This window comes from Terrapene carolina, unplaced genomic scaffold (genome assembly GCF_002925995.2).
Source record: "Terrapene carolina triunguis isolate 2854851 unplaced genomic scaffold, T_m_triunguis-2.0 Scaffold62, whole genome shotgun sequence".
NCBI lineage: Eukaryota > Metazoa > Chordata > Testudines > Emydidae > Terrapene > Terrapene triunguis.
Window position 1 is genome coordinate 35,284,546 of NW_020664413.1, and position 12,805 is coordinate 35,297,350.

At 38.8% G+C, this 12,805-nt stretch overlaps 1 protein-coding gene across 1 annotated transcript in view; it reads right to left on the reverse strand.

Moving 5' to 3' along the window:
* Positions 1–12,805, reverse strand: part of STK39 (serine/threonine kinase 39) — a 163,237-nt gene that overhangs the window by 107,959 nt on the left and 42,473 nt on the right. Inside the window, exons 3-5 of the mRNA XM_024200630.1 lie at positions 6,939–7,047; positions 5,274–5,415; positions 2,085–2,140 (exon numbers count right to left, since the gene is read on the reverse strand). Of these exons, the coding sequence (XP_024056398.1) occupies positions 2,085–2,140; positions 5,274–5,415; positions 6,939–7,047 (307 nt within the window). The remainder of the gene's footprint in view (positions 1–2,084; positions 2,141–5,273; positions 5,416–6,938; positions 7,048–12,805) is intronic.

Sequence of the window (12,805 nt, forward strand, 5' to 3'; positions counted from 1 at the left end):
AGAAGTGAGGTTTTTACCCACGAAAGCTTATGCCCAAATAAATGTGTTAGTCTTTAAGGTGCCACCAGACTCCTTGTTATTCTTTACAAAATTTAACATTAAACAATAAACCATTTTGTCTTTGTATATTTCTCATTTTGAATTGAACTTTATTATGCAAAGCCACCAATACTGTGGCCTGGAATGAATCCTTTAATTATAGTAATCAGAGGTGTAATTGTTAACAAAGGGAGGCATAAAAAGTGTTCAATGAAATGCGATTTTTGATTGTGTCCTTTTAGGACTTTAAAAGAAAACAAAATACATACAAACTGAAAATACAGAGCACCTACAAAGTTGAAAAAAAATAGAATAAGATTTTTTTTTTTAAATAAATTGTAAAAAAATCAAAATTGATGACTCTCAACCTCTTAAATGTTTTCATCTTGCATATCTACTTTCATTTATTGCTGGATTTACAACAAATCACATTATAGGAACTGCCCAAACCAGCAAGGACTCACAAAGAGAGTTCAGATTCAATTATTCTCCCCAGTGAAGATGTGGAATAGCCTTCTAGCTAGAAAGTGTGCCATAAAAACCACATGCCACAGGATACATGCCAGATGTCCACACGGTCATGGAGTTTCCTTAATTCTGGATGTACTGCAGGACTTTGCAGCACAGTAAAGGGACTTACTCACTGAGAGTAATGCCAAGGACAGGAAGGGATAGAACTGATCACAGGGATTTTAACAAGAGCAAGAAGAAGCAATGTACTGTCCAAAGAGACATATGGTAATCCTGGCAAGAAACACAGTATTACTCATGAGAGGGACTGCATGACCTTCGTAGGATCAAAAGTATAATCAGAGTAGCCAAAAGTTAACAAAATCAATTGAGACCACTTTTTCAAAAAAAAAAAAATCTAATGCAATCACGTGGATGGAGTTTGGAGTAATTCCTTTATAAAAACGAGTGGATCTCAAATACTTGAACTAGTGTTTTAGAAAAGTCACAGTTTCTCAGCAATTGCCTGATATGTCCTACACTTGAAGCCATGTGATTTCAGGTACAGCTATAAGTCTGCCCTATTATTTTCTTTGATTTCAATTTAACATTAATAGAAAAAGCCACAGAAGACTTAATATCCCATTACTTTTAATATTAGGGGTTTTTTTTGGGGGGGGGGGTCAAACCTCCACGTTATTTCTATTTAATTCAAAGGAGATTTGTGCTCACAAACTGAAAACTTAACCTTTTTCTGATTAGTGACTTGCTCTTGATATCTAATCTACTAATAGCTTCTGCTCTGTTCAGTGTTATTTCAATGCCCTTGTAGACTTCTATTTAAAAAAAAATAATAATAATAATAATCAAACGAACAAAAAAACATGCAAAAAGTCATGTGGACAACCCATAATATGTTCAAAGCTTCTTCTAAACTTATGCAGCCTAGTGGCTAGCAATCATGAGAATTAACTTATTTGGTTGATAGACTACCACTAAGACGACCACCATGTTTTATAACCTGATCTTTAAGAGGCCTTAGAGATTATTGGAGTGTCCATCATGAAACAATGAGATGCTAAAAGTGGAAAGGGAGGCATTTTCTCTTAAACATCCCTCCACACATCTTCAAGAAGAGTCTTGAGGCCAAGGTCACTGTATAAACATCTCCATTGTATTTTAGTGTAGACTTTAAAGTCACCATGATGTATTAGACTAATTTACAGAAATACAGTTCATGACATAATGCAGAGGACATCAACATGAATTGCTGAGTCTGGGTAACAAATTCTCCCATGCATGTGGATAGTTACAAGATGCTGGGGGGAAATAAAATAGGTTTTTGGACACTGTTGGTATGGCTTGTAAGGCAACTATGATATATGCTGCTCAGATGCTTTATTGTTGCTTTGGAGATCATGTAGTCTCAAACTGGGCTATTGCACCACATTTTTCAGCTGACCCCCCCACATTATGAAGTTGGTAGCCCAAGAGATACTACAGCATTTCCGGGGGGGGGGGGTCTCAAAAGGTATCACTTAGCTTCATTTCCATTTCCCCTTGACTAACTGTGAGGCCTCAGTCATCATCATTACCTGCTATTTGTACTGAGCCATCTTCACCCAAAAGGATATTGCCAGCTTTCAAATCCCTATAATGCACAAGAAGAGAGTTAACTTTCTGATTAAATTTCATAATGTGTGATTATAACTATTGTACAGAAAGCTTCATAAGAAAAATGTAAAATTAGTAAAAGGTTCAACCACTCAAAACATGTTGATTATCTGATCTGAAACTAGTTAGCAAACATGCTCCACTGACGTTTAAAATAAAAAAGGGGGGGGGGCGAATGGAGAGACACAATTTTGTTAGCTTACATAAAAGCAAATAGACATGCAAAACTGAGCTTGCATTCTTTCACAGTCTAATGCCAGAAGGACCCATTTAGGTCTATGTCCAGTGTATGAGACATAAAATTCCACTCAAATACCCCCATATTGAGCCCAGTGACTTTAGACCAAAGCATTTCAGTCCTCATGAGATTAAACTGTTGCATGCCACAGGCAGAGAACAGGAGAGCAACAACAGAGAAGTGATTAGGTGAGAGAGACCCAAATGATGCTAGCAGGCAAGCCCATGCTGCAGCAGAAGGCAAAAAACCTCCAAAGTTCCTGCCAATTTGACTTGAGGGAAAATTCCTTCCCAATCCCAACTCTGGAGATCAGTTTAACCCTGACCATGAGAGAAAGACACACCAGCCATTCATCTAAGAGAAGACTGCTCTGTACAACCTCAAGCACCAGTCCACCCCATCTCCAGCTGGGGCCAATCTCCGATGCTTCAGAGGACGGCAGAAAAAAAACCCAGAACACATCTAGCTAGTTGTGCATCAGGAAAAAAATTCCTTCCTGACTCATGCAGGCAGCTGGCTGGAGCACGAGTCATTATCTTAATGCAGAACTGCAATAATTACGAGTTTGAGGCAAGGTAGGCAATTCTATTCTCCCCAGGGCCCATGAAGGAAGGGGATAGGCGGATTCACACATTCCAAAGCCAGAAGAGACTAAGGAGGCAATCCAGCCCAACCCCCCTGCACAGTCCGTAGAGTTTCCCCCAGAAACTGGATTAAATCATATTTTTAGAAAGAAATCTAGTCTTAAATACTCCAAGTGACAGCAAATCCACCACCTCCCCTGGGTAAGCTGTTCCCTTGCAGCTAGGAAATTGTGTCTTACCACTAAGAACACAAGCCAAATCCATTTTGAATGGAAACTAAGAGCCCAAATTCAGCTTCGATGTAAATGGACACAAGTCCAATGACCTCAAGGAAACTGCACCTTAACAGCACTGCAGAGGTTGGCCCTAGATGTCTCCATCCTAACAATCCAATGAAACTTTTCAAAATTCTACAGTGAGGAACTGCCCTAATTACACCAATAATTTAAAGAAATAAAACTGATTTCTTTAATCTTCTGTAAAATGCTCTAGCCAAATTTATGGGAAGAGATTAAATAGTTTACTGTAAATTTACACCTGACTAACGTGCTGCATAGGTGGTTTATAAAGGTACTTAGATGGGTTGTAATACTTTGGTCTCATTTTGGTTATTGGGGTTAATGTAGCTGGTGTTGGTGGCCTGTGATATACAGGAGGTCAGACTAGATCAATAACTCAGTCCTACAAAGACATCTTCTCATACTTCATGTTGAATTCAGTGCGTTTATTCACACATCTAGTGGCACTATTCGCTTAAAATTAAAAACAAAAGCATGAGCATAAGTCTTCATAGGATTGGGCATTTTTTAAATGACAGATTTATACCCATTTAAACTGCACAGAATACATGTTCCTTTCAATAACCATACAGTAAAAAAAATTAAGAATTTGAGTAGTCCATCTTCCTAGGATCTACTGAAAAGAATTAGCATTTGCTGTCATTGACTAACTCTTCACTCACTGATATATTTTAATAGGGAAGCAAGTGGTGGTGAAGGGAAAAACAAAAATACTCTAGCCATTTTGGAAGCAGCAACTCCAGTTGTTTAATTTAGTGTCTACTAGGGAAAATCAGTGACAACCCATTTGGGCAAGAAGAATGTAAAAGATTCTACTGTAAACAATGCTTCCATGCTGCTGCTGTATGATTTAAGAGAATTATTTCTCAACTCCGTTTTGTAATGAGACTCAAACAAATAGCTCTTCTCAAGCTTCTTATGCACCATTACAAAAAGAGCTGAGAAAAATCTCTTCCTAATCCAGAGGACATGGTGAGCATTAGACTGTAATGCCTCTTCCTCTGTTAGCATGGGCAACAAATTAAGGTTTGTGGCACATCCTTTGAAGGTCTAGATTGGAATTCTAGAAACATGGGTTCTAGGTGAGGAAAAATATGTCTTAATTTGACAAGAGGGGGCTTATCTGTAAAAAGCAGTTTGAAGATGAAACATGCTACGTAAGTGCAACAAACTAATATTGCATTGGGCCTGTGCTGTACCGTTTTAGGGCATTTGTTTACAGTATTAATTTAATCACCTTTTGAAAGCAAACAATTAAAAAAATAAAGACACTACTGGATCAAGCAAAGAAACTGTTGAAAGTCTCATCCTTAAAGCCAACCTTGTCTTAACCAACAATACTCATGAGGTCAACATATAGTGCTTCTGACACCAAAACTCCAAGTCATGGAAATAACTGGTACAGTATATCACTATAGCAGTCATATAGAGTAGCCTGAGTGAATAGAAGAAATATAAAATTACATGTGATCTATACCTTAGGAGTCAGTGGGGAAAGTAGATGAAAAGTGGGCATTTACTAAGATACAATTTTGTTTTGTTTTTAAAACAAGTCCAAAGGTGTTCATGGGTCCTTCAAAGTAGGTTTACACTAAGTCAGAGGAAAACACACACCAAAAACTAAGTATTGATTCATAGCTACGAAGGCACAGATATTCACTACGGGGCCCAAATCAGGCCTCTATCGTGCTATGCACCATGCAAATATAACAAAAAGAGGGTCAAAGCCCCAAAGAGCTTGCTATTTATGTAGAAGAGGAGACAGAACAGTTGGATATAGACACACAGTACAAGATAACAATGATAAGCCAGTCAAGGTATACCAGCTGCCTAAACAGTGCTATCTGCCACCAAGAATTATTGAACATAGTCCTTTAATACTTGGAGAAAAGCATCAATTAACCAACCTATTAGGATTGGCCAATGTCAGTCATAGTGAAGACTATTAATGCAAATTAAGAACACAATTCACTGTATACATGCTCCTACCTGTGAATTTGCCCATTCCTGTGTAGATAATCTAAGCCTTCCAAAACTTCTTTAAGAATTGTTGCTATGATAGATTCTTCAAGGACACCATTCTTGTGTTCCCCTCTGTTGATGATATACTTTATTATATCCAGCATTGAACCTAAATTGAAAAGGAGGATTTCCATGGGGGCAGAGTGAAGGGGAGGGAAAACAAGTCAGAAACAACCTGTTTGAGAAGTCTTACCACAGTGATTACTGAGATAGAGACCAGATTTTCTGATCTCTATTAGTTCCTACATCTTAATATTTACACTTCTTTACTCCTATTAAGCTATTCTGCTCCAATTTAAAAAAAACCTTTGTATGCTCACACAGAGACCCTCAACTATCAGTTGTTTGAATAAAGTGCACAGATTGCTCAAAAAAAATATATATATATAATTCGGTTTAAAAAAAGCTAACATTCAACTTTCTGGTTACTTGTTTATTACCCTATTGTTGTTATACATTTCAATATCATTGAAAGTTTACACAAACACTTTACAAAACAGACTAGACCATGTTTTCTGCCCTCAAGAGTTTCCATCCAAGGTCCCAATTCTTCACTCAGATCCATGTGGGCCAAATCCCATGCCTACAGAAATCCAGTTGCAGGACTGGAGATGAAAACTGTGCATAGTAATGAAAAGTATTCTAAGGAGAGCACTGCGTCCCCGGCAACATGCACTGTGATGTATCACGTTTCAAAACAAAGCTTTTGTTTTTAATTAAATGTCAACAGTTTTCAATAGCGACATTGTCTTTTCAGCTAGGCATTTCCTGACAGTAACTAGCTAGGGTATTAATGATCATTTGGCTTCATTTTGTGTCCTCACCTGCTCTAGCTAGTCATTAACTGTTGGCCAACAAAGATATTTCGTATTATTGCTTAATGTTTTCTGCATTTCAATGAAGCCCAAGTAACAAACTGTTATTTTAGGCAGATTTTCCACATTTGTTTTCTGACCATAGAAGTGCACTAGTCAACTGCTGCCATCAGAACAGATCTTGGAGATCTTGTGTTACATTTAGTAACACAACATGATATAGTAAGTTATTTGCCAGCAAGGAAAAATTTGGTTTCCCAACTGCAAACACATGGAGTTTTCTGTCTTTTCCCCTCCCAGAGATGACTATGATTACGTTTTCATATTGTCCACAATAATCATGCAAGCTGTGGGAATCTTTTTAAACATCCAGTCAAAAAAAAAAAAAAAAAAAAAAAATGACAGCGGAGAAAACAGACAACTTTTGCTACAGGCCTAATATGCATGAAATAGGATTGGTTCTTCTCTTGGTGAGGGACAGGATGAGGGAAATAGGACCTGCAGTGGTTTGTTTACTCTTATTTTAGATAAGTAAATGAATGTAATGCTCAAGAAAACAAAAAATGACAATAGAACTGATTAGATCTGGCAAAAGTGCATGTTTACTCACATAGCCTGAATAATGTACATTAAAAAAGCAGCATCCCTGTTATGCCATTGAGCCGGTGTGTTCCTCTACTACTTCTTCCCCACAAAAGGAGGTATTTGGACTGTATGCATTAATACAAAGAATGTGCATATGCAAATGACATCATACATCATCTTGAAGTTAAACAAGCTCAAGCAAAAAAAAAAAAAAAAAAAATCAGGAACTTACCTCCACTTAGTAACTTCATAACCAGCCAGAGTTCATCCTTAACCACAAAAGACGTGTAATAGGTCACTATATTGGGATGATTGCATTGACTCATGGCTTGAATTTCTTTCTATAAGAAAAGCAAAACAGGACAGTCTGGAAAGACAGCAGTTCTATTTTGCTATAACCATCATTTTTATGTTATTAATAATTTCCCAAGTGAAATACGAGAATAGAATAGTTTACACACACGTTTACGATTTACATAAACCTTGGGAAACAGAACCGGTTTTGAAGATGGGGAATATTAAAGGGAGGCTGGCCAGGAGATTGATGCCACTCTTTTCTTCTGGAGAGAGGGAATTGTCAGAGTCATGATCCCACAGGGAGCGATGGTGGACAATCTACAAGGGTAGAAAGCATGGGAGTAGATCACAGAGAAGAACAGGTTTGGCATGCAAGTTGGAATTAAAAGGAGAGAACAAATCCACTGTAGAATAATGAGCCTGTACCCTCCCTGTTTCTTTCTCAAAAGGCCCTTGGCAGCACAGGAACAGAGAAAACTGATGTAAGGAAACTCTAGGATTGGAAAATGCATTAGACAGAGAGGAAGAGTGGTGAAAGGGGAGTAAAGTGTGGGGCTCAAGGTAGAGACCACATAGCTAAGTGAGTGGAGGAAGCCGGCTCACAGCTAAAGAAAAAAAGTCAAAGGAAATGACTTAGTAGACAAGTACAGCATCAGCAGTGAGTAGATGATATGGCCAGAAGCAGCAGCAGCACCAAGTCATACAGTCTGCAATAAGTTGAAAGGAAGACTGTTACCTTCGTGAATGTGTACAACTATCTTAAGCCCCAGACCTCCTTTTCCAAGGTTATTTTCAACTTAACATTTTAAGAGTATTTCTTACAGTGCCTCCCAGACAGTTAACAGAAATAGCTCCTATGTGTCTTTAAAAAGCAAGAAAATGTAGTTTCTAGCTTACATCTGGCTTCCACACATTATTTTAGTCAGCATGAAGGCCTCTAATGGTATGTCTACACTGCAACATAAGCCCCTGTTTGAGCCCAGGCTCAAACCTAACCCCTCCCTTGCGTCCACACTGCAACTGCACTAACTCAGGACTTGGACCCAGGGTCCCAGGACCCTGCAGGGCTAGAGCGTCCGAGCTCAAGCCCAGCCAGGATCCAGAGTCTGAGCCTTATTACTTTGTAGTGTAGACGCAGCCCCGTTTAATTTGTGCCCCATGAGTCATCTGGATGTATCCCACAATTCCATGGGACAACTTGCTTAGTCTTCTATCCCAAAAACCTGCAATCCACTCTATTGAAAACGGAAGCCACCCCCCCATGGTGAATAGCAGCAGCTTAGGTCAGCATTAACCCATTCTCTTCTAATCACAGATCTGCAAGTATACTATCAGAGAGCCTCCTGGGTTTGCAAAGAGTTTGGCAGGCTGCTCAAATTACAGAAAGTTTGAAGGGCAGGCACCACGGTCCTAGGGCTAGAGTGGCCACATTTGGGAAGTGGACGCTAGGGATAGCATATCTGGGAAATGGTACTTTATAGTGCGTAGACCAGAGTCCGTGGGGATGCCAGAGCCCTAAATTCAAGCACGGGTTAGAAAAATCTTAACATAGGATTTAAATACAGTCAATGTTGACAGTCAAGTCCAGGGTTCCCTAACATGGATAGGCTGACTCAAGTCCCACTAGCCCTGGGCTTGCATTGCAGTGTACACATACCCTAAAAGGAAGAAAAAAAAATGTCCAAGTTATTCTCACCACATTTAATTATATGTCAGAATAATAAGAGGGATTTAAATCACAGCGGTCTTTTAGATCAGATGTTAAGCCAAGGTCCTAAACAAACATGATTATTAACAATCTCATTGTACTTTTTTGTAAAGTCAGGGTCTTAACCCAGCTGTCCACATCAAGCTGCAATACCGCAAGTCACATTATGACTCAAATTTAACCTGCAGTCTCAATTGAACAATATTTTTTTGTTCACGCTTGTATACTGCTGCTTCATGCTGTAAAACAGCTGCTGGTGTCTCTCAGAGGTACCTGTATGTCACTGTTGGGCAAAATTTACTCCATATGTTTACAAAGGGTATGCAAGGTGTAATTGTTTGAAAGGATCGTTACGATACTTTAAAGCATTAAAAAAAAAAAAAAAAAAAAAAAAGAGGATTTAAGGATCAAAAAACTCCAGTTGTCCACATTATGCTACAGTTAGCTGGTGATGTAACAGCCACCCACTAAGCAAGCACCTCCACAAGTCATTTAGCTCAATATCAGTTAATTGCCTAAAAATCTTGTATTGCAGAAGGATGGGAATTTCAATTGCAAAAGATTTCAGAGCCTAAGATCTACAAATAGCAGTTATTTGGCTGAGGTGCAAAGTTTGCTTGCAGTGGGGAGGTTCACCTAATGGGATATCAACAACTTTGAAAAAAAGTGCATAAAACCCCATTTTAAACCACCTTCGGTACAATACTTCGAAGGATTAAGAGGATGAGCGAAAGGATTTTTAATTTTTGTTCAAATCTGCTTACCAAGTGCTTTTCACAGCATTGAGTCTAAATGGGTAGATATTTATCTTGTTTCTACAGGTCTCCCACGCAAACACTCGAGGGTTTTGGTGGTTTTGGTTTGTTTTTAAATAATATGACTAAAGCTACAAAAATTGGCAGAGAGGACTCAGAGCAGGTGTTATAATTGAAGGTACTTTTAAACTTGTTTAATAAATTGGTTTCCAGATGGTTGTGTCCCTTTTGTTAGAGATCCTCTTTTTATAGGTTTGTCCTAATGCCACAGAAGTCCATTGGATAACTATATATTTATTCAGATAGAGCCACTCCATTCTATCAGGCAAATGATCTAAGCTCCAGAATGAGTACAAGAGAGTTTCCATTAACTGGGCACAATGACTCTGCTATGACAGCTAGTAGCCAGGTAAGAATACAGAAGTGCAAAAACAAACAGCAAGCTGACCCTATATATTAAAAGTATTCAAACCCATGTGTACTCAAGAAGTTGTAAGAGTTTCTCTTCTTCCTTGCAAGTACAGTGATATGCAGAAATTAAAAAAAAATAATAACACACATACCCCGCTCCCATAAAAATAGGTCTCAACTTTAGAATTTATTATCAAGTCATGATGAATAGCTATGGGGGTCAAGGCAGTCATTGGTATCCCTGTTTCATAAATTGTAAAATCAGATGTCTATTTTATTAAAATAATGACTAACAAGAGTCATAGTAACATTTAATGTTACTATTTTAGAAGAAAGTGAACACAGTCAAGTCATCTATCTAGCCTTCACCATAGAATCTGAGCACCTAATTCATTAATAGATTTCATCACCACAAACACTTGTGTGAGAGATAGCAAGTACCCCATGAGCACAGGGTAGATCAGATGATTTGTCCTAGGTCACACAGGTAGTCTGTGGCAGAAAAGGGAACTGAATCCAAATCTGAGTCCAGTGACTCCTCCAGTAGACCATCCTTCTTCACTTCACGGAATCATTATGAGCCAAAGTTTGACTTACCTTGTAGTATTTGGTAAGAACTTGATTTGGGAATATTCTTCTTATTCAAAACAGTAATGGCAACTTTCACTATATTTAAAACAAAGGAATCTGGTGGCAGCTTAAAGACTAACAGATTTATTTGGGCATAAGCTTTCGTGGGTAAAAAAACCTCACTTCTTCAGATGCATGAGGTAACTCCCTTCTCTTCATGTGTCAGTATAATAATGCCTGCACCTGTAATTTTCACTCCATGCATCTGAAGAAGTGGGTTTTTAATCCACGAAAGCTTATGTCCAAATAAATCGGTTAGTCTTTAAGGTGCCACTGGACTCCTTGTTGTTTTTGTGGATACAGACTAACACGGCTACCCCCTGATACTTGACACCATATTTAAAATTACTCACTTGACTGAATAGGTCCTTCAGGAAGTACAGAGCTTTCAAGTCATTACTGACACAAGTACTCCTTACTCACGTGAATGTTCCTACTTACACACGAGCAGTTTCCTTGATGTAACAGTTTTATGACCAAACCACTATTGGTAAAATTTTCTCAGCGATTCTGGACATTTAATATGCCTATAGAAATTTTGTTTCCCTAGCTGAGACTGAAGCCTGGTCTACACTTAAAACGTAGGTCGACATAGCTACCATTGCTCAGGGGTGAGCGCTGTAGCTACGCCAACCTAACCCCGAATGCAGACACAACTAGGTCAATGTAAGAATGCGTTTGGTTGACCTAGCGATTGTCACTCAGGGAGCTGGAGTTCCTACAGTGATGGAAAAAAACTCTTCCATCCCTGTAGGGTGTGTCTATGCTACAGGGTTATGGCGGCACAGCTATGGTGCCGTAGCTGTGCTTCTATAGTCCTTATAGTGTAGATGTTGCCTGAGTTGATGAAGACAAGGACCCCCTGGCACTGACATTTGGTAGCAAACAGCTGGATTCACAGGGTAGTAGACAATTCTGCAGACACCAGCAGTGACATAAGATCTCTATTTGCACATCAAGTTACTGAAGTCTTTTTCTAAAATGCAGCAGCTTAAGATTGTTAATTGAGCTCACTTTGCAAAATGAAGTGGACATTTAGCACAAAAGAAATTCAAGTACAATGTAATATTAGAAAGTAAAGAACACACTGTAAACAGAAGTATTTAATTCTTGAGCTACCTAATAAGTTACTTATTAAATGCAGTTCTGTGCTCGCCCATTATAAAAGCCACTACCATCCTATGGAAAATATTTAACATAGTTATTGTATGACATTATGAAGAATTGCATTCTTAGGAGAGTACAGTGTTTAACACAATCAGTATTCTCAAAAAGGAGAGCTCTCATAGAATGCTTGGAAAATATATTCAAAGTGCTATACATAGAAATCAAAGTACTTGTACAGATGCAATCAAATAGTTTAGGGATAAATGGTGTGTGTGTTTGAGAGAGAGAGAGAGAGAATGAATACCTTGTTTTGAAACAGCGAAGTCACAATGCTAGAACAGAGCTAACAATTATCAGGGTCCTCTGCCTTTTAATGTATTTGGCTAAAGACTCTCAAACAGATTATAAACATGCACTTGGAAGAGTCAACACGGGAGGACAACAGTCACGTGTAGCCACAGGAAGTGTGTGGGAGGGAATTTCTGGCTCAAGTAGAACAGTAGCAGAAGGAGAAATAAGCTGTTTGCACATAAAGGCAGAATTACCATCATTAATATAGTAAAAGTGCGGGGAAGGAAGAAGGCAATATGGCATCAAAAGGTCCAGATAAACTGTCTCTGTTTTGGCAGACAGGCAAGACATCTTAGCACTAACAGAAAGGCAGACATGTGGATACCTCAAGCTCTGACAGAGAATGTTTTACAAGAAGGTAGCCCTTAAGAGAAGGCACTAATCCCTTTTGACAAGATTGGGATTGTTTAACCCTTTCCCTCGGAGTTGCCTCTAGAGCCAGTTTAAGTAAGATTGTTTCATATTACACCTCTACCCTGAGATAACGCTGTCCTCGGGAGCCAAAAAAAAAAAAAAATAAAAAAAATCTTACTGCGTTATATCGAACTTGCTTTGATCCACCGGAGTGCGCAGACCCACCTCCCTGGAGCACTGCTTTACCGCGTTATATCCGAATTCATGTTATGTCGGGGTAAAGGTGTACTTTAAAATAAAGTCTCTTAGCACTTTTTAAAATAGCAGTTTTGGGAGGGGTTGGGTGGAGTAGCAGGCATGTGCTAACACATCACACCACATTCCAGTGGAGTCTTTTCCCCTCCTAGGTCCAGTTCAAGGCTCTGATTATCTACAGAGCCCAAACACATTGGAACTAAGCTGTCTCAGAAGACAACTCCTCTACCA